The sequence below is a fragment of the Saimiri boliviensis genome, chromosome 6 (assembly GCF_048565385.1).
Source record: "Saimiri boliviensis isolate mSaiBol1 chromosome 6, mSaiBol1.pri, whole genome shotgun sequence".
NCBI lineage: Eukaryota > Metazoa > Chordata > Mammalia > Primates > Cebidae > Saimiri > Saimiri boliviensis.
In genome coordinates, this window is record NC_133454.1 from 130,715,690 (window position 1) to 130,734,865 (window position 19,176).

General features: G+C 46.9%; 2 protein-coding genes across 2 annotated transcripts; one reads left to right on the forward strand and one right to left on the reverse strand.

Annotated features, from left to right (window-relative positions):
• The first annotated feature begins 1,989 nt into the window (after nt 1–1,989).
• LOC120364648 (uncharacterized) lies at nt 1,990–3,110 on the forward strand. The gene has a single exon (XM_039471127.2). It carries the CDS (start codon nt 2,035–2,037, stop codon nt 2,659–2,661), a length of 627 nt encoding a protein of 208 aa, XP_039327061.2. The 5' UTR covers nt 1,990–2,034; the 3' UTR covers nt 2,662–3,110.
• Nucleotides 3,111–11,593: 8,483 nt separating this feature from the next.
• LOC141584770 (uncharacterized) lies at nt 11,594–12,904 on the reverse strand. The gene is made up of 2 exons (XM_074400308.1): nt 12,803–12,904; nt 11,594–12,676 (listed from the first exon to the last, which is right to left on the reverse strand). The coding sequence occupies exons 1-2, from the start codon at nt 12,858–12,860 to the stop codon at nt 12,045–12,047; spliced, it is 690 nt and encodes a 229-aa protein (XP_074256409.1). The 5' UTR covers nt 12,861–12,904; the 3' UTR covers nt 11,594–12,044.
• Between the last annotated feature and the right edge of the window lie 6,272 nt (nt 12,905–19,176).

Sequence of the window (19,176 nt, forward strand, 5' to 3'; positions counted from 1 at the left end):
GTACCCGCTAATACATCCCCCTTGGAAAAACGATCCCAACGTTCTGTGCACTTTGTCGTCTAACCGTTGAGTTTGGAAGGCCTGTTCTCCCTTCTCCTGCCCGCCAGAGTCACTGTCGTTTCATTCTGGAAGTCTCACTGGAGCTACACCGACGTCCCGGCAATCCCCCCTAGATTCCATGTCCTCTCTCTGTCGCCTGTGGAGTCATGTCCACATATGTATCCTCCTGTTTACACATCTGCATTCATTTCTAGCATGTGTGTATTTGCTTCTAAACAGCACATTGAAAAACAGACATTTTAAAAATCAATTTCTTTAATGAGCTATGTCATTAGGCTAGTGAGAATAGTCAAGGTAACAGAATGATCACCGAGAAGCAGCTCCCACCTCTGAGAATCATCTCCAAAGGGCCCCTTCTCGTCTATGCTCCGTATCCACTGCGGGTTGGTGACCAGCCGTGTTCGCAGAACATCGCGAATTTGAGAGGCGCTGTTTCCATCGACATGTGCGTGTTCCTTTCCCTTTGGTAATACAATTTCCAGTGTGTGTGTGAGTGTGTATGCATATGTGACAGAGTGTGTGTCTATGTGACCGTGTGTGTGTGCACCTGTGTGCATGTGACAACGGAGGTTCCTTTCACTTCGATTCAAACACACAAAGTCACTGGGGACCATTGCCCTCATCACATGAATTAAAATGAGCCAGATAAACCCCCAAAACAGCCATGAAGGCACAGATAGTTTTACAACCCACCGGAGGCAAAGACACAGACTCCAAGGAATGAGCTCAGGAGAGAGCTGAGCCCTCCCAGAGAGGAGAGGCTCTGGCTGCTGCCAAGGTCTGCTGGGATGGGGAGGGGCCGACTGCACAGAGGCAGGGAGGGGCCTGCTGGACGTGGGAGGAAAAGCGAAGCCATGCCCGAGGGCTGCCACCTCAGACAAGATTCCCCGATGCCCGGATTCCTGGCCCACGACCACCGGCCACCTTCTCCTCAAGACTCTGTTTTGAGGGTTTTGGCAGGAAGTGCCTAAATCTGGGGCAGAGCAGGCAGTGGGGCCAGAGTCCCATGAGGGCATGAGGCTCCTGCCCGGGGTCAGAGGCAGGTGCTGCCCTCTGGAGATGAGCGGGGCAGGAGAGCTGAGGACCTCCCCACAAGGCATCCAGTGGTCAACCAAGAAAGCTGGAGCGGAAGGAGCGCTGGGAGGAGCCCAGACCTTCCACGCCTTTACAGAGGATTGAAAGTTCAGAGTCGCAGGGATCATGAGCAGAGAGGAGGGGAGAAAAGGGAACTCCCAGTGCCCGTTCACCTGGCAGAGGGGCCAGGGTACAGCCCTGGGGGGCACAGCCCGAAGGGCAGAGGAAGCAGGAACAGTCTCGGAGCTCACAGGCTGCCAAAGCCTGGGGAACTGGGCTCTCCAGAACCCCAGGAGGGCAGACACTGTCTAGAAGCGTCCTGCCCCTAGACCTGAGATAGAATGAAACCCTCCCTGCCTGTTCCCTGTGAGATAAGGGTACCTCATGTCACTGGCACTCTTGTCCCTCCTTCCCATGTGCCCCCATATGTCTGGGCCAGACTGCACCTGACAGAGAACGAGGTCTCAAGGAGGCTGCATTTCACTCCAGAGCCAGGAGACCCAGAGCGCCAGCATGGCTAGAAACGCAAGACAAAGACGCCATTCACAAAAACTGAAGGCGGATCCTCTGGAACAGTGGCAGGAGGCTGGGGTCCGAGGGCAGGGGCAGGAACCGGGGAGGCTCCACCCATTCCAGGGGTCCTCAGTGGGGAGGGCCTGGGCCCTGGGTCCAGAGGAAAACAACACAGGAGGAGGAAGTGGGTCATGAGGCAGCAGTGTTTTTATTGTAAATGACACACGAGTTTCCTACAGAGAAAACATCAGTAAGAACCAGGAAATGTCCCTGTGGCCCATCTGAGCCCTGGACAGGTATATAAAGAGCCCGGGCTTGGGGGGCTCCACACCTGCCCCTCCCTCTCACCTGCTCCTCTACCTGCTCCACCCTCAACCCACCAGAAACATGGGCTGCTGTGGCTGCTCTGGAGGCTGTGGCTCCAGCTGTGGAGGCTGTGGCTCCGGCTGTGGGGGCTGTAGCTCCGGCTGTGGGGGCTGTGGCTCCGGCTGTGGGGGCTGTGGCTCCAGCTGCTGCGTGCCCGTCTGCTGCTGCAAGCCCGTGTGCTGCTGTGTGCCAGCCTGTTCCTGCTCCAGCTGTGGCTCCTGTGGGGGTTGCAAGGGAGGCTGTGGCTGTGGCTCTTGTGGAGGCTCAAAAGGAGGCTGTGGCTCTTGTGGCTGCTGCCAGTCCAGCTGCTGTAAGCCCTGCTGTTCCTCAGGCTGTGGGTCATCCTGCTGCCAGTCCAGCTGCTGTAAGCCCTGCTGCTGCCAGTCCAGCTGCTGTAAGCCCTGCTGTTCCTCAGGCTGTGGGTCATCCTGCTGCCAGTCCAGCTGCTGTAAGCCCTGCTGTTCCTCAGGCTGTGGGTCATCCTGCTGCCAGTCCAGCTGCTGTAAGACCTGCTGCTGCCAGTCAAGCTGCTGTAAGCCCTGCTGCTCCTCAGGCTGTGGGTCATCCTGCTGTCAGTCCAGTTGCTGCAAGCCCTGCTGCTCCCAGTCCAGCTGCTGTGTCCCCGTGTGCTGCCAGTGCAAGATCTGAGGCTCTAGTGGGATCTCTCAGGTAGCTCCTGAAGATCTGTGCTTCCCAACAAGTAACTACCCCTGACGCATATCCTCTTCCAGACCCGAACAAGAACTCCCCTGGCTCAGGGCTTCTTTTTCCAGCCCTTGAGGAAATGGAATGAAACCCTCCCTGCCTGTTCCCTGTAAGATAAGGGTACCCCATGTCACTGGCACTCTTGCCCCTTCTTCCCACATGCCCCCATATGTCTGAGCCAGACTGCACCTGAACAGGGCCCTCATGTCAAGGACGCACCTGGAATTCCCCTCCCTAATTCCATTGGAGAGAGCAGACCTTTCTTTCCTGCGTCTGCCAGGAGTTCCACGGCATTTGCAGATGGATGTCCTGTAACCTGAATGATCACGTGTATCTATGAAAATCCAAAATGGATCTGGATGCAGCACTAAATAAACTCTCCCCCTCTCAGCCTCGGTCTCACTGACTCTTTTCTTCCAGCCTCCGTCTCATTGGCAAACTGGCCACATGTCCTTCCCCTTCCTCCCTGATAGCTTATTCCTCCCACAGCTATAACCACGAACTAATAATAAGGTAAGAACACGATTGGTGAGGAGCAGGCATTTGCTGAAACTTTTGGGATGAAATCATCTGGGTGGACACAGGTGAGACAAAAACATGGAATCCCCAAATTTCCCTGAACTCTAAGCAGTCTGTCCCGCCCCTTTGCAGTCAACCTCTCACACCCACAGCCAAGGTGGTCCCATCCCCTTTAGAAAGACCCCTTTCAGTGACTTCACCTGAAGCAGCCACCACTCAAAAAATCAGCTGGGCATGGTGGCATGTGCCTGTAATCCCAGCTACTCAGGAGGCTGAGGCAGGAGAATTGTCTGAACCCAGGAGGCGGAGGTTGGGGTGAGCCCAGATCGCGCCATTGGAATGCAGCCTGGGTAACAAGAACAAAACTCCATCTCAAAAAAAAAAAAAAAAAAAAAAAAAAAGAATCCCCATCATCCCCAGGCCCATGACAAAGGTGGCTCCCAGAACAGCACAAACAGAAGCAGGCGAGCTTGTCTGGCAGGGGACAGCCTACAAAGCAGCACAGGCACCAGATGCCACCCACCTCATTGTCCAGAGTGTGGGAAGCGGAAACAGGAGAGGATGAGAAAGGAGAGAAACTCCAGCTAAGTGTATCTATTCCAGTGCACTCACCAGGGTTAGGGTTTCAGCCCCAACCTGGGCTTTGTGTCAGATAATATTGCTGGGGTATTGGTCGTTTTGGGGTTCTGACGATGAGGAGGGAAAACTGGAGAATTAATTTCATTTTGGTTCAGTGGGATACATTTATGGGATTCAGAGTCGCTTCCAACTGTAGTCCAATGATTTCTTATCTTTTAGAGGATAAATGACTTCCAGGAATATTCCTACCATCCACTGTGAAAACTTGCCCAAGTATGGTGACACAAGGATGAATGGCCAGATTGTGTCGTGATACCACGCATCCTCCAGTGGCTGCATGTGGGCAGCAGAGAAGAACAAGCGTTTGACAGGTAGAGGCAGAGCTAGCTTTCAGAAATGTCTTCTAAATATTATAGCTCAGGTAGGAAAGCAATTTGATGATGTCCCCCAAATTTGATAATCCTAAAAATTAACAGTTATTGAGAGTGAGCTATGAAACTAAAAGGAACCTTTCTAAATTATTGATAATACAAATTTGATAGGGAGGAGTGCTAGAAGAAATAATGAATTCTCCCTACCGTGTCCCCACTATTAGCGGTTGTAGGAAATACTAGCTGACACCAAGAAGAAAGGAAGAGCTTGGTTGCCCTAAAACCTCTCTGGGCTAAACCCATGAGTATGGCAGGCAGCAAAGAAGGGGCTGCAGAAGCACCCTGGGAAGAAGCAGGGCTGCTCTGCCAAGGCGTGAGGAACTTGCAAGGCCCTGGGGATTCCCACAAAGACTCGGGTGGGACAGACACTCTATTCAACAAGTAATGCTGGGATAATTGGCAAGTCACATGTAGAGAATGAAACTGAATCCTCATCCCTCACCTTACAGAAAAATCAACTCAAAATGGATGAAGGTCTTAAATCTAAGACCTGAGACTATACAATTTCTAGAAAATAACATTGAAATAACCCTTTTTGACATTGGCTTAGACAAGGGTTTCATGACCAAGAACCCTAGAGCAAAAAACAAAGATAAATAGCTGGAACTTAATTCAACAAAAGAGCTTTTGCACACCAAAAGGAAGTCAGCAGAGTAAACAAGCAACCCACGGACAGGAAGAAAATCTTCCTAATCTGTGCATCTGAGAAAGGACTAATATCCAAAATCTACAACAAACTCAAACAAATTAGCAAGAAAAAAAAAAAAAACAATCTCGTTAAAAGGTGGGCTGCGGACATGAGTAGACAATTCTCCAAAGAAGATGTACAAATGGCCAACAAACATATCGAGAAAATGCTCAAAATTACTCATGATCGGGGAACGACAAGTCAAAACCACAAGGCAATAAGTACCCCCTTACTCCTGCAGGAATGGTCATAATTTAAAAATCAAAAAATAACAGATGTTGCCATGGATATAATGAACAGGGAACACTTCTACACTGCCGGTAAACCAGCACAAACATATGATAAACAGTGGGGTGATTCCTTAAAAAACTAAAGGTAGTGCTACCATTTGATCCAGCAATCCCACTACTGGGTATCTATCCAGAGGAAAAGTAGTCATTCTACAAAAACAACACTTACATGCACGTTTATAGCAGCACAATTTGCAATTGCAAAAATGTGGAGTCAACACAAATGCCTATCAATCAGTAAGTAGATAAAGAAACTGTGGTATATATATACAATGGAAAACTACTCAGACATAAAAAGAAATGAATCCATGGCATTTGCAGAAACCTGGATGAGATTGACGACTATTATTCTAACTGAAGTCACTCAGGAATGGAAAATCAAACATCATATGTTCTTACTCATAAGTGGGAGCTAAGCTGAGAATGCAAAGGCATGAGAATGACACAATGGAATTTGGGGACTAAGGGGGAAGTGTGGGAAGGGGGTGAGGGATAAAACACTGCTCACTGGGTGCAGTGTAGACTGCTCGGGCGATGGGTGCACCAAAATCTCACAAATAACATTAAAGAACTTACTCATGTAACCAAACACCACCTGATCCCCAATAACTACAGAAATAAATTTTTAAAAAAATAAAAAATTCTAAAATTAATGTGGAATATCAAGTAAACCTCCATAGCCAAAACAATTTTGGAAAAGAACAAAATTGAAGAAATCACATCTCCTGATTTCAAAACATATTACAAAGCTACAGTTATCAAAATAGAGTGGTTCCTATGTGAAGACAGAAATATAGGCCAAGGGAATGAATTGAATAAAGTACAGAAACAAACCTCTGTGTATACAGTCACATGATCATTGACAATGGTGTGAAGACCATGCCATGGCACAAGTACAGTCTCTTCAGCAAATGGTATTGGGAAAAATGAATATCCACATGCAATGGAATGAAATTGGATACATATCTTACATCATACACAAAAATTGACTCAGAATGGATTAAAGACCTAAACATAAAACCCAATACTATAAAATCCTCCAAAGAACAGGTAACAAATCTTCAGTGGATTTGGCAATGGTTAATTGGATATGGTGAGGGAATGTAGTCACTTCCTGGGTCCACACGTGGAGTAGTTTCAAAGGCAGGAACTTCCCAGCAACATGGCCTACCTGCCTTCACCCACGTCTCCATCTGGGAGACTTAGAGGCTTTGGTAACTTTTCACATGCAGGAAGAAATCAAAGATCAATCACTCTAATGGGAGTTTGAAGGAACTCCTTTCATAGGACAGAAAATTTGTAATGGGGCAGGAATTACCCCCAAATTAAAAGTCCCCTTCCCCCACGTTGGTGCAGACTCTATATCTGGATCCCCTTCCACGACATGGCAGAAGCTGCTCTCTGTATTTCTTTCTTTGTCCTTTTTCTCTCTGCCTAAATAAATCACTTTCTGTAGACTTTTTGGGGTCCGATAATTACTTATGAGCGCACCGTGCCTGGCAGTGTCCTCTACCTCATTCTTGGGTGAGTGAGGAACCAAGGGTCTGGAAGAACACCATCTTATTGGGGAGCAAGCTGAGTCTTCCCGGTGTCTCCATACCCAGTCTCAATGACACCAACAGTATGGGCAACAAAAGCAAAGGTAGGCAAATGGGACTCTCTCTAACTTAAAATATTTGCTCCTCAAAGAACACAATCAATGGGATGAAAAGGCAACCTACACGATTAGAAAACATTTGCAATTTACACATCTGATATGAGGTTCACATCCAGAATATAAATATATCCCTGTATGAATATACCACATTTTATTTCCCCACTCACCAATTCATGGACAGGTAGATGGTTCCACTTCTTGGCACATGAGAATAATGCTGCTACAAATATTGTCATACAAGTTTTTATGCGACATATATTTTCAGTTCTCTTAGGCAGTTACCCAAGAGTGGAATTGCGTGGTTGCATGGTAACTCTACAAGGAAAATTAGAGGAACTATTTTTCAAAGTAGTGGCATGATTTTTCATTCTCATCACCAATGCCCAAGGGCTCCCATTTCTCCACATCCTCATCAGTGTTTCTCATTGTATTCTCTTGTAGCAATTGTGAATGGGAGTTTGTGCTTGATTTGTCTCTCTGTTTGTCTGTTATTAGAGTATAGGAATGCTTGTGACTTCTGCACATTGATTTTGTATCCTGAGATTTTGCTGAAGTTGCTTATCCGTTCCAGGAGATTTTGGGCTGAGATGATGCAGTCTTTCAAATATACAATCACGTCATCAGCAAATAGAGACAATTTGACTTCCTCCTTTCCTGATTGAATACCCTTTCTTTCTTTCTCTTGCCTGATTGCTCTGGCTAGAACTTCCAGTACTGTATTGAATAGGAGTGGTGAGAGAGGGCATCCTTGTCTAGTGCCAGATTTCAAAGGGAATGCTTCCACTTTTTACCATTTAGTATGATATTGGCTGTGGGTTTGTTGTAAATATCTTTTATTATTTTGTGATATGTTCTGTTGATAACTAGTTTATTGAGGGTTTTTAGCAGAAAGGGCTGTTGAATTTTGTCGAAGACCTTCGATGCATCTACTGAGATAATCATGTGGTTTTTAGAGAGAATGCAAACATATGGAAAAGCATTCTATGCTCATGATTAGGAAGAATCAATATCATGAAAATGGCCATACTACCCAAAGTATTTTATAGATTCAACACTCTCCCCATCAAGCTACTGATGACCTTCTTCACAGAACTGGAAAAAACCTCTTTAAACTTCATATGGAACCAAAAGAGAGCCCACATAGCAAAGATAATCCTAAGCAAAAAGAACAAGCTAGAGGCTTCATGCTGCCTGACTACAAACTACACTACAAATCTACAGTAATCAAAACAGCATGGTCCTGGTACCAAAACACAGACATTGGCCAATGGAACAGAACAGAGGCCTTGAAAGCAACACCACACATCTACAACCATCTGACCTTTAACAAACCTGACAAAAACAAGCAACGAGGAAAGAATTCCCCATTTAATAAATAGTGTTGGGCAAACTGGCTAGCAACGTGCAGAAAGCAGAAACTGGACCCCTTCATGACACCTTACACTAAAATTAACTCCAGAAGGATTAAAGATTTAAACATAAGACCTAACACCACAAAAACTCTAGAAGAAAACCTAGGCAATACAATTCAGGACATAGGCATAGGCAAGGACTTCATAACTAAAACACCAAAAGCAATGACAACAAAAGCCAAAATAGACAAATGAAATCTCAGTAAACTTCAGAGCTCTGTACAGCAAACGAAACAATCATTAGAGTGAACTGGCAACCAGCAGAATGGGAAAAATTTTGGCAGTCGACCCATCTGACAAAGGGCTACAAAGAACTAAAACAGATTTACAAGAAACAAATGAACAAACCCATTCAAAAGTGGGCAAAGGATATGAACAGACACTCTTCAAAAGAAGACATACATGAGGCCAACAAACATGAAAAAATGCTCATCATCACTGGTCATTAGAGAAATGCAAATCAAAACCACACTGAGATATCATCTCACACCCGTTAGAATGGCGATCATTAGAAAATCTGGAGACCACAGATGCTGGAGAGGACATGGAGAAATAGGAACACTTTTACACTGTGTGTGGGAGTGTAAATTAGTTCAACCATTGTAGAAGACCGTGTGGCAATTCCTCAAGGATCTAGAAATAGAAAGTCCATTTGACCCAGCAATCCCATTACTCAGTAAATACCCAAAGGATTATAAGTCCTTCTCTGACAAAGACACATGCACATGTATGTTCACTGTGGCACTGTTTACAATAGCAAAGACCTGGAACCAACTCAAATGCCCATTAGTGATAGACTGCACAAAGAAAATGTAGCCTGTATACACCATGGAATACTACACAGCCATAAAAATCTATGAGTTTGTGTCCCTTGCAGGGACACGATGAATCTGGAAACCATCATTCTCAGCAAACTGACACAAGAACAGAAAATCAAACACCACATGTTCTCAGTCATAAGTGGGTGTTGAACAATGAGAACACGTGGACACAGGGAAGGGAGTATCACACACTGGGGTCAGTAAGGGAGGGCTAGGAGAGGGACAGCAGGGGTATGGGGAGGATGGTGAGGGATAACGTCGGTAGAAATGCCAGATATAGATGATTGGGTGTTGGTGATAGCAAACCACCTTGCCATGTATGTACCTAAGCAACAACCCTGCATGATCTGCACATGTACCCCAGAACCTAAAGTACAATTGGAAATAATAATAAATAAATAGATAAATAAATAAATAACCATCCGAGAAGATGTGAAGTGCTATCTTATTGTGGTTTTGATCTGCATTTCCCTGATTTTCCCTGATGACTAACAATGTTGAGCCCCTTTTCATATGCTTATTAGCCATCTCTATACCTTCTTTGGAAAGTGCCTATTTAAATCCTCTGCTGACTTTTAAATTGGATTGTGCATTTGAGTAGTGACAATAAGTCTGGATGCAATTCCATCAGCAAACATGATTTGAAAGTAGTCTCTTTCACTCTGTTGATGTCTTTTCATTTTCTTTGCAGTGCCTTTGGAAGCTCAAAAACCATTCATTTTGATGCAGTAAGTTCATCAAGTTTGTCGTGGTGTTTTGGTGTAATTATCTAAGAACCATTTCATACTCCAAGGTCATGAAGCCTTAACCTGTTTCACTTGTAGTAATCCTCTAGTTTTGGCGTTCATAATTAGGTCATTTACCTATTTTTTCTAGGTTTTTGTTTGTTTGGTATATGGTGTAAGGTAAAGATCCAAATTCACTCTTTTGCATGTGGAAATTCAGTTTTCTCAGCAGCATTATCTGTTGAAAGATTCCTCTTTTTCCATGGAATTGTTTGATACCCTGTGGAAAACCCACTGACCACAACTGTGAGGCTTTATCTCAAGAGTCTCAAACCTACTCCAGTCAGTGATCCGTCTTTCTATTCTTATAGAAGCACCAGGCTGCCTTGATTACTGTAGTTTTGTAGCCCATTTAGAAGTTGGAAAATGTGAGTCCTCAATCTTTGTTTTTCTTTTTCAAGATTGTTTTAGCTGTTGTGGGTCCCTTGAAAGTCCATATAAATTTTAAGATCAACTTGTCAATTCTTAAAAAAAGAAATCTGAGGTATTGATAGGAATTGCATTCAATTGGTCGATTATTTTTTTCTCTCCGTGTTTCAATCTTCACAATATTAGGTCTTCCTATACATCAACATGGGATTTTTTCCTATTTAATTTGGTCCTGTTTAACTTCTTCCAAAGATGTTTTGAAGTGTTAAGGGTCTGAGTCTTGTACTTTTTTGGTTGTATTTGTCCCGAGAAATTTTCTTGTGTTCTTACATCCTTTTTGGGTTGCTTGCTGCTGTTGTATAGAAACACAGCTGACTTCTGTGTCTAGTCCTTGTGTCCTGCACTCTGCTGAACTCAGCTACTGGCCCTAATAGTTGCGTGTATGTGTGTGTCTGTGTGTGTTCTTCAGCATCTTCTGTATAGAAGACAAGGTTTTCTGTGACTAGAGATAGTTGTGCTTCCTTTTTTTCTTGCCTGGATGCCTTTATTTCCTTTTCCTGTCATATTACTCTGGCTACAGTGTCAGTGAAATGTTGAATAAAAGAAGTGGTGGCTGTGGACATCCTTTTCTCATTCCCGATCTTAGGGGGAAACATCCAGGTTTTCACACTTAAGCACAGTGTTTGCTGCAGGTAGGTGCCCTTTATCAGGTTGAGAATAGTCCCTTCTGCTCCTCCCTGTGCCAAACCGAAGCTGTGAAGCCTGTGAGTGGTCAGAGGCCACTTGGATTCTTCCTCACTCTGAGCCCAGAGATAGAGAGCCCACCTCAGCCTGTACTAGTCTCAGGTCCCTGAGGGCAGCAGTTTCTGGTTTAGTCCCACAGAGCAGCTCAGGGACACAGCTCATTCTCGACTCCCTTCCCTCTCTCCTGGCTTGACGGCCACCCTGGTGCCTGGCTAGGCACAGGGACCGCCCATTACACCCCTTCCTAGACACTGAGGACAAAAATCTCCTTCACCCCTAAAGATAGACTCCCATGGGGAAGAAGCAGGAGTCCACGATTCCAACCAAGACAGATTGAATCTCACTGAGATGCAGCTGGGGTTCCCTGTGTACTAATGAGAGATACTCATTCATTCACAGGTTCAATCATTCATCCATGACACTAGTGATTCCTTCATGACTCAGTTCAACAACCGTTTCTGGGGTTTGAGCCTGTGATGCAGTCACAGCAGTGGAAGGAATAAGCTATCAGGGAGGGAGGGGAAGGACACGTTTGCCAATGAGACAGAGGCTGGAAGAAAAGAGTCACTGAGACCGAGGCTGAGGTGGGGAGAATTTATTTAGTGCTGGACCGAGATCCATTTTGGATTTCCATAGATACACGTGATCATTCGGGTTACAGGACATCCATCTGCAAATGTCATGGAACTCCTGGCAGACGCAGGAAAGAAAAGTTTGCTCTCTCAATGTGGAATCAGCAGGAAGGGGAATTCCAGGTGCCTCCTTGACATGAGGGCCATGTCCAGGTGCAGTCCGGCTCAGACATATGGGGGCATATGGGAAGGAGGGGCAGGAGTGCCAGTGGCATGAGGTACCATTATCCTATAGAGAACAGGGAGGGAGGGTTACATCCCATTTCCTCAAGGGTTGGAAAAAGAAGCCCTGAGCTAGGGGACAGGTTGTTCATATCTGAAAGAGAATATGCATGAGGGGTAGTCACTTGTTGGGAAGAACAGATCTTCAGGAGCTACCTGAGAATTCCTGCTAGAGCCTCAGATCTTGCACTGGCAGCACACGGGGACACAGCAGCTGGACTGGGAGCAGCAGGGTTTGCAGCAGCTGGACTGACAGCAGGATGATCCACAGCCTGAGGAGCAGCAGCAGGGCTTACAGCAGCTGGACTGGCAGCAGGATGATCCACAGCCTGAGGAGCAGCAGGGCTTACAGCAGCTGGACTGGCAGCAGGATGACCCACAGCCTGAGGAGCAGCAGGGCTGGCAGCAGCTAGACTGGCAGCAGGATGACCCACAGCCTAAGGAGCAGCAGGGCTTACAGCAGCTGGACTGGCAGCAGGATGACCCACAGCCAGAAGAGCAACAGCAGGGCTTGCAGCAACTGCACTTGGAGCAGCCACAGGAACCACAGCCCCCTTTAGAGCTTCCACAGGAACCACAGCCCCCCTTGGAGCCCCCACAGGAGCCACAGCCCCCCTTGGAGCCCCCACAGGAGCCACAGCCCCCCTTGGAGCCCCCACAGGAGCCACAGCCCCCCTTGGAGCCCCCACAGGAGCCACAGCTGGAGCAGGAACAGGCTGGCACACAGCAGCACACGGGCCTGCAGCAGCAGACAGGCACACAGCAGCTAGAGCCACAGCCCCCACAGCCGGAGCCACAGCCCCCACAGCCAGATCCACAGCCCCCACAGCCGGAGCCACAGCCCTCACAGCCAGAGCCACAGCCCCCACAGCATGAGCCACAGCCTCCACAGCCGGAGCCACAGCCTCCACAGCTGGTTCCACAGCCCCCACAGCTGGAGCCACAGCCTCCACAGCTGGAGCCACAGCCTCCAGAGCAGCCACAGCAGCCCATGTTTCTGGTGGATTGAGGGTGGAGTAGGTAGAGGAGCAGGTGAGAGGAAGGTGTGCAACTGACTAGTCCCCTGAGCCCACGCCCTTTATATTCCTCTCTGGGGGCCTGCTAGGCACATGGTCACTTCCTTGTGTCTATTTATGGTCCTTTCCCCAGGGAAACTGTGTTTTCTTTAAAATAACACAAATATGCTTTACCCTTCTGACTCACTTCCTACTTCCATACTGTTTTCCTCTCTGAACCTTCAAGGCCCAACTCTGCTCCATTCTGGGGACCCCTTGGGATGAGTGAGCTTCACACTTTCTTTCCCTCTTCCAATCATCTCTTTCTTTGTGGGCTCCTGTGAACTGACCCATGTTTCTGAGCCAGACCCTGAGAAATTCAGATTCTAGTGTGGATGGGTGGGTGATGGTGCTGGGCTTCAGCCTCACTGATCTCTGGAATTTCCAGCTTTAGTGGGTGTGGCTGGCTCCGTGCAGGTGGGCTCAGGCTCCTCTCTGTTCAGCCTCATCTTGCTCTTTGTCTTTGAAAGTCAGAGTTGCCTGCAAAAGAAATTGCTCTAAATTGCTTCATAATGCCTGCCTCAGTCTTGCAGTGATGCCATCATCACGAGCTCTTATTTGCTAAAGAGTTCGGGTCTCCAGGGCACTGTGAACACTGACCTTCTCTCTGGTGATGAGGATGACAACTGTCTACACCTCATGTTTATGTAAAGTGTGCTCTCCAAGGACCCCAGCGTTTTTCCTCCCTCTGTGGTGGGCAAGGTCAAGGTTGGGTGCTCCTGACTCTTCAGGAGTCTGCTCCCTGTACAGACAGAACCAGCAGACCCTTTAGTGTGGCCCCGGTTTGGGGGTTGTGAGGGAGGTGGGAGGACACTGAAGCCCCTGCTGCATCCAGCTCTGTGACTCACTGAGCACGGCTGGACCGGGCTGTGCTGTGGGGACAGCTCACAGTGCCTGCCCTGAGGTCTGGCACAGAGAGGACAGGTGCACCCTGGAGAAGGGAAGCAGGGGTGTGGGCCAGGGCTGGGGTCTTAAGGAAGCTGCTGGGTGTGGGCAAGGCTGAACGTGAGAGAGCAATGGGTGGTGGTATCTGTGCAGAGACCAGTGGATCTTGAGATTCATTCAAGTTGTAATGTGGGCCAACAGATCACTTCCTTCTTCTGCTGAGTGGAATTTTATTGTGTGAATATAGGCAGATTTTCTCCCCTAACCCCATAGAGACAGGGTGGACCTTGCCCTAAAATTTACTTTGGATGTCAGGACAATGAAGCCTCCCTCCAAGCATGTGTGACAAGGTTCCTTCCTGACATGATGCAGCTTTCTGGAGGCAGCAGGGTGGCAGCAGGGTGGCTCCATGCAGGCCTGAGAATGGCTTCAGAGAGCAGGGAGAGCAGATGAGCCTGGGGCTAGGTGGCAGTCAGGCTGGGGCTAGCTTGGGAGTGCCCAGGGGTGGGGTGGATTTAATGTTTTAAAGAAAACATTCTTAGCCAGTTGCAGTGGCTTACACCTGTAATCCCAGCACTGTGGGAGGCCAAGTTAGGTGGATCACCTGAGGTCAGAAGTTTGACACCAGCCTGGCCAAGATGGCAAAACCCCATTTCTACTAAAAATATAAACGTTAACTGCATGTGATGGCAGGTGACTGGAATCCCAGCTACTCAGGAGGCTGAGGCAGTAGAATCACATGATCCTGGAAGGCAGAGGTTGCTGTGAGCTAAGATCACGCCATTGCATTCCAGCCTGGGCCACAAGGGTGAAACTCCATCTCAAAAAAATAAAAAAGAAAGAAGGAAAGAAAGAAAACTTTGTTAGCATCAGGACACAGCAAACAGAACTTGAGGGAAGAAAACTTACGTGAGCAGAAAATGATTTGGATGTGAGGATTAGTATTTTGCACCCTTTGAAAGGGAGGAGAAATCCAAAAACAGCGAGATGCAATAAAAGCGGAAGTTTTAGCTAAAAAATTATAATCTCTTTTAATTTATTAAAACAATCCCTTAAGAAAATTGTATTTTTCTAACTAATTCTTTAGTGCATAAATATTTTTTTACATCAGACCCCAGCTGTAGAAAAGCCATTATAATTTCCTTTAATTATAGACAACTTGATCATATAAAAGGTTTTTGTTCAAATAAATTCTCTTATTGTCACTTACGTGGAGTGTTCACGACATGCTTAGACTTTCTGGTTTGTCCTTAACATCCCTCTTTCTTAAACAACAAGTCATTTGATTCTAGGACTATATTTACAGACAAGATCCTTTCTCTCTAAACTTTCTTACCAAAAACTCCTACTTACTTCTATAATTTTCTTTACATCTCTCATTTCCTGGTTTCTTTTACCTTGTTTTATACATAAACTTTAAATAAGCTTTGAACTAGAAAAAAATTTTCACCTTTTAAAAAGAACACTTTTTTAAAGAAGGAATGTTCTACAATATATTTTGTATTGAAAAATATCCAAATAATGAAATATAAATATCTATTACTGAATTTAATATAACTTTACCTTATAAAGTATGACAACTTTGTCTATAAGTATTTATCGCATTACACTTACCTAATTATTTTATTTTAATTGTTTACCCAGATTATTTGTGAAAACTGTAATAGTCATCATTTACGTTTATGAAATTTGCCATTGCAAAGTTCTAACTGAGATAGTGGGAAAGGTATGACCTAACTGACTTCATCCTGCTTCTAACCTCCAGGCTGTCCTTGTTCATTCTTGGACTTGGGGAGGAACTTAGCTTATGGTTCAGCTTTGAAACAAAGAAGATAACAGTCCTTTCCCAAAACAAACCTCCTTATTGCCCATGGACGACACTGCCTAAAGCCACAAGATTAGAAGTTACGGTAATTTTACTAAATATTTCGAGATGTAATTATTTTCATTAAACCATTATCCATGTCTTATTTATTAAAATTACACAAGCAAGCATGATTCTGTTTTGGGCTGGGCTTATAGTTTTGTAACCTCTATGTCAAGCTTGGACACCTTATAGTATTTGGCAGGGATAAGTATGAAATTGCTTGACTAATAGATGCAAACTAAATGCATGCTGGCAATGCATAAGACATTTCTAATATTGCTTTACCAAGAATCTTAAAGCTAGCTTATGTATTAAAGATTTTATTTAGTTGCATAAAACTTGAAAAAGCATTTGACTAGTCTTTTTTCCTGATAATATCAGATGCAAGCCCTTTTATTTTCTTAAGCCAATTAGAGCTCTTTCATGTATTTTCAGTAGTGAACCATTGTGTACATAACACATATACCGATGTATTAGACACGCCAACAGAACTGTATCTTACAGATTCACAGACCCCCTTGTTCTCGTCTTAGACTTTCACATTATGATAACCTGCTTCAATAGGTTGTATCAATTCTTGATAACTCTGCATAGCTGTCAGCTAAACGGTCTTAGATTTGCATACTTCAGGAGGGATGGGGGACCACCAGGCAGCTGGGGCCAGAGGGATCACCCTCCCTCATTCCCTGCACTCCCCCCACCCTCCAGCACACATTATAACCTGGTCTCTGTGGTCTGGGAAGGTAAACAGTTGTGTAAACATGAGCCTACAGTATAACCCAAGAAACATCTTCATGGCACAGAATGAGCCGGTTGGCTTTTTGCATGGTAGATGTGTGTTGTGCATTGAACGTGTTGAAGTATGTACTTTAATATACGTGTCTACTGAGTATATATCGAAGCTCTAATGCCTGGGACTTGTGAGTGTGATCCTATGTGGAAATGGGAACTTTGCGGATGTCATTATGTTATGATAAGGTCACTAGGATGGCCCTGTTTCCACGTGACTGGTGCCATTACAGGACTTGCGGGACAAGAAGACAGACACAGACACATGTGGGGAGGAGGCTGTGATGGTGGCGGCACAGGTCAGAGCAATGCCACCTGTGAATAAAAAATCTGCCCAAATCACAAAGCCAAAGGGAAAGTCATGCTGGGAACTGCACAGGACAAACCTGCCTCCCATTCTATTCCTAAGTAAGACAGCTGCAAAGGTAAAGAAGCACCTCCCTCACCATTTGCCCACAAAGAAATTCCCTGTGGACAAAGGACAGGCAGAACTCAAAGTCCTCCCTCTGCTCCCGTGAGACAAATGCAAATCTGGTGGCTGCCTTTGCCCTATCACTTCACTAAGTCACACTAAGGCATGAGTGACTATTCCTCTAAACAGCGTTCAGGGAAAGGCTAATCAGAAACTCAGACGCATGCAGGTTTGTCTCTTAGCTACCTGTGACCTGGAAGCTCCTCCCACTCACAGTTGTCCCACTTTGCCAAACAAACCAATGTGCACCTCACGTATTTTGATGGGTGTCTCCGGTTTCCCTAAAATGCATGAAAGCAAAGCTGTGTCCGACCCCCTTGGGCCCATGTCATGAAGACCTCTGGAGTCCGTGTCATGGGCACATCCTCAACCCTGGCAAAATACACCTTCTAAATGGACTGTGACCTGTCCTAGGTACATTTTGGTTTACGGGTCACATGCCCCAGGACACTGGAGCCCAGAAGCTGGAAAAAACAGGAGGGGCCTCCTGTGGAACGTGTGGAGAGAGTGCAGTCCTCCTGATACCTGCATTTCTGGCTTCTGGCCTTCAGAACGTGAGAGAATCTATTTGTATTGCTTTAAGCCCCTCACTTTGTGGCCATGGGATCCTGTTTCACAGAACTGGTGCTGTTTTCTGGAGCTGCCCAGCTGTCAGGAAGCCCCGTGGGTCAGGCTCCAGCATCTGAGCACCTGCTTATTTCTGCTGCAATCAGCTCTTCTCCACGTGGTGATGGAGGCTGAGAAATGGCTCAACCAGAAGCTGGAAGAAAGATCTTTCCAGAGGCACAGCTCCAAAACAGGGAAACTGGTGGGCTGGCACTGGAAGGGGCAGGGCACAGGAAGGGGGAGGCATTGCCCCCTGAAAAGTCGGCATACACCTGAGGCTGTGCCCCCGGAGCGAATGAGTGTGGAGTCCTCATTTGAACTGGGGACTGTGGAAGCCTGGGAGACCCGGAGCCAATGCCTGCTCTCTCTTCTCCCCACCAAGGACCCTCCAGGACCTGGGTTGGGTGGGACCGGAGAGCCCTGTCTGTCTCTTCAGATGGAAGATCCTGAAGCCCTTGTCCTGGGGGAAAGACTGTGACAATAATTCAGGATTAGGGGGGAATGACATTGAGTCCCTCATCCCAGGGCATGCCCGTTCCTGTAACAGGAAGGCTGGGGACAGACGGGTATGTCCCCTCTGCCCTTGCTTCCTAGCCAGCATGCCCTCCGGCTCCCCTGTGACTCTCAGGCCACTCTTCATCCCCACCTGCCCTCCTTCTATCGCTGGCTGTCTCAGCCCCTGAATCGGGTCTGGGGTGCTTCCCAGCCACTGAGTTAATCACCCGGGCCCCACAGCTGTTTGCTCCTCTTTTATGACTGTGATACTTTCCAAACTCTCTCTGTAGATAAAAAGAGCTTGTAGGATATGTGTGCAAGTATGATTTGTAATCACACCTGTGAAAGGATTGGCTCGGTTGTTTGAGGGGCTGCTGAGCATGAAATCTGGGGGGGCGGCCTGGTGATGGAAGCTCAGGCAGGATTTCTGTTTCCATCCTCAGGCAGAACGCCTGCTTTTCCCAGGACCCTCACGTTTTGCTCCTAAGACCTTCCCCCATTATGGAAAGCAAAGCGCTTTACTGGAAGTTGAATGTTAATCTCATTAACAAAACACCTTATGGGCAACACTCGAGTGATTGTTGGGCAGAACAGCTGGGCACCACAGCCTGGCTAGGCTGGCATGGGGTCACCATCATAGGGTACACTTCCGCCCATCACCTGACCCCCCAGGTCACCCTGAGCCATGGGTCTGTTACTGAGGTCCTGCTGCAAAGCTGCCTGAGCTACCAGGTGGGACTGAGTTTGTGGCTCCCTCTTACAATGAGCGTTCGGTTCACACAAGCCCCAGTCTCCTCCAGGGCAGCTGATTCAGGAGGACAAAGTACTCCTGGGGGGACCCCAGACCCAAGCCGGTGATGCAAAGCCACCCCTGTAGGATGTAGCCTTCTCAGGGTCCCGGGACATCCCTGGAGGACAGCAGACATCCCAGGTGGTCCCAGATCTTTTTCACAAGAACTGTCTCACCAGGTGGATACTGGGGTACACACAGACCCTTGGGGGACTGTGGCAATTAAAGATCCAAATTCTATCCGGGAGGGCAGCACCCCCTGCTGACATGAAAGCAGGCCATGCTCAGGAGGAACCAGGCTCTGTAGAAAGACACGACACAGAAAGAACCCAAGGAGACACAGGCTGGGG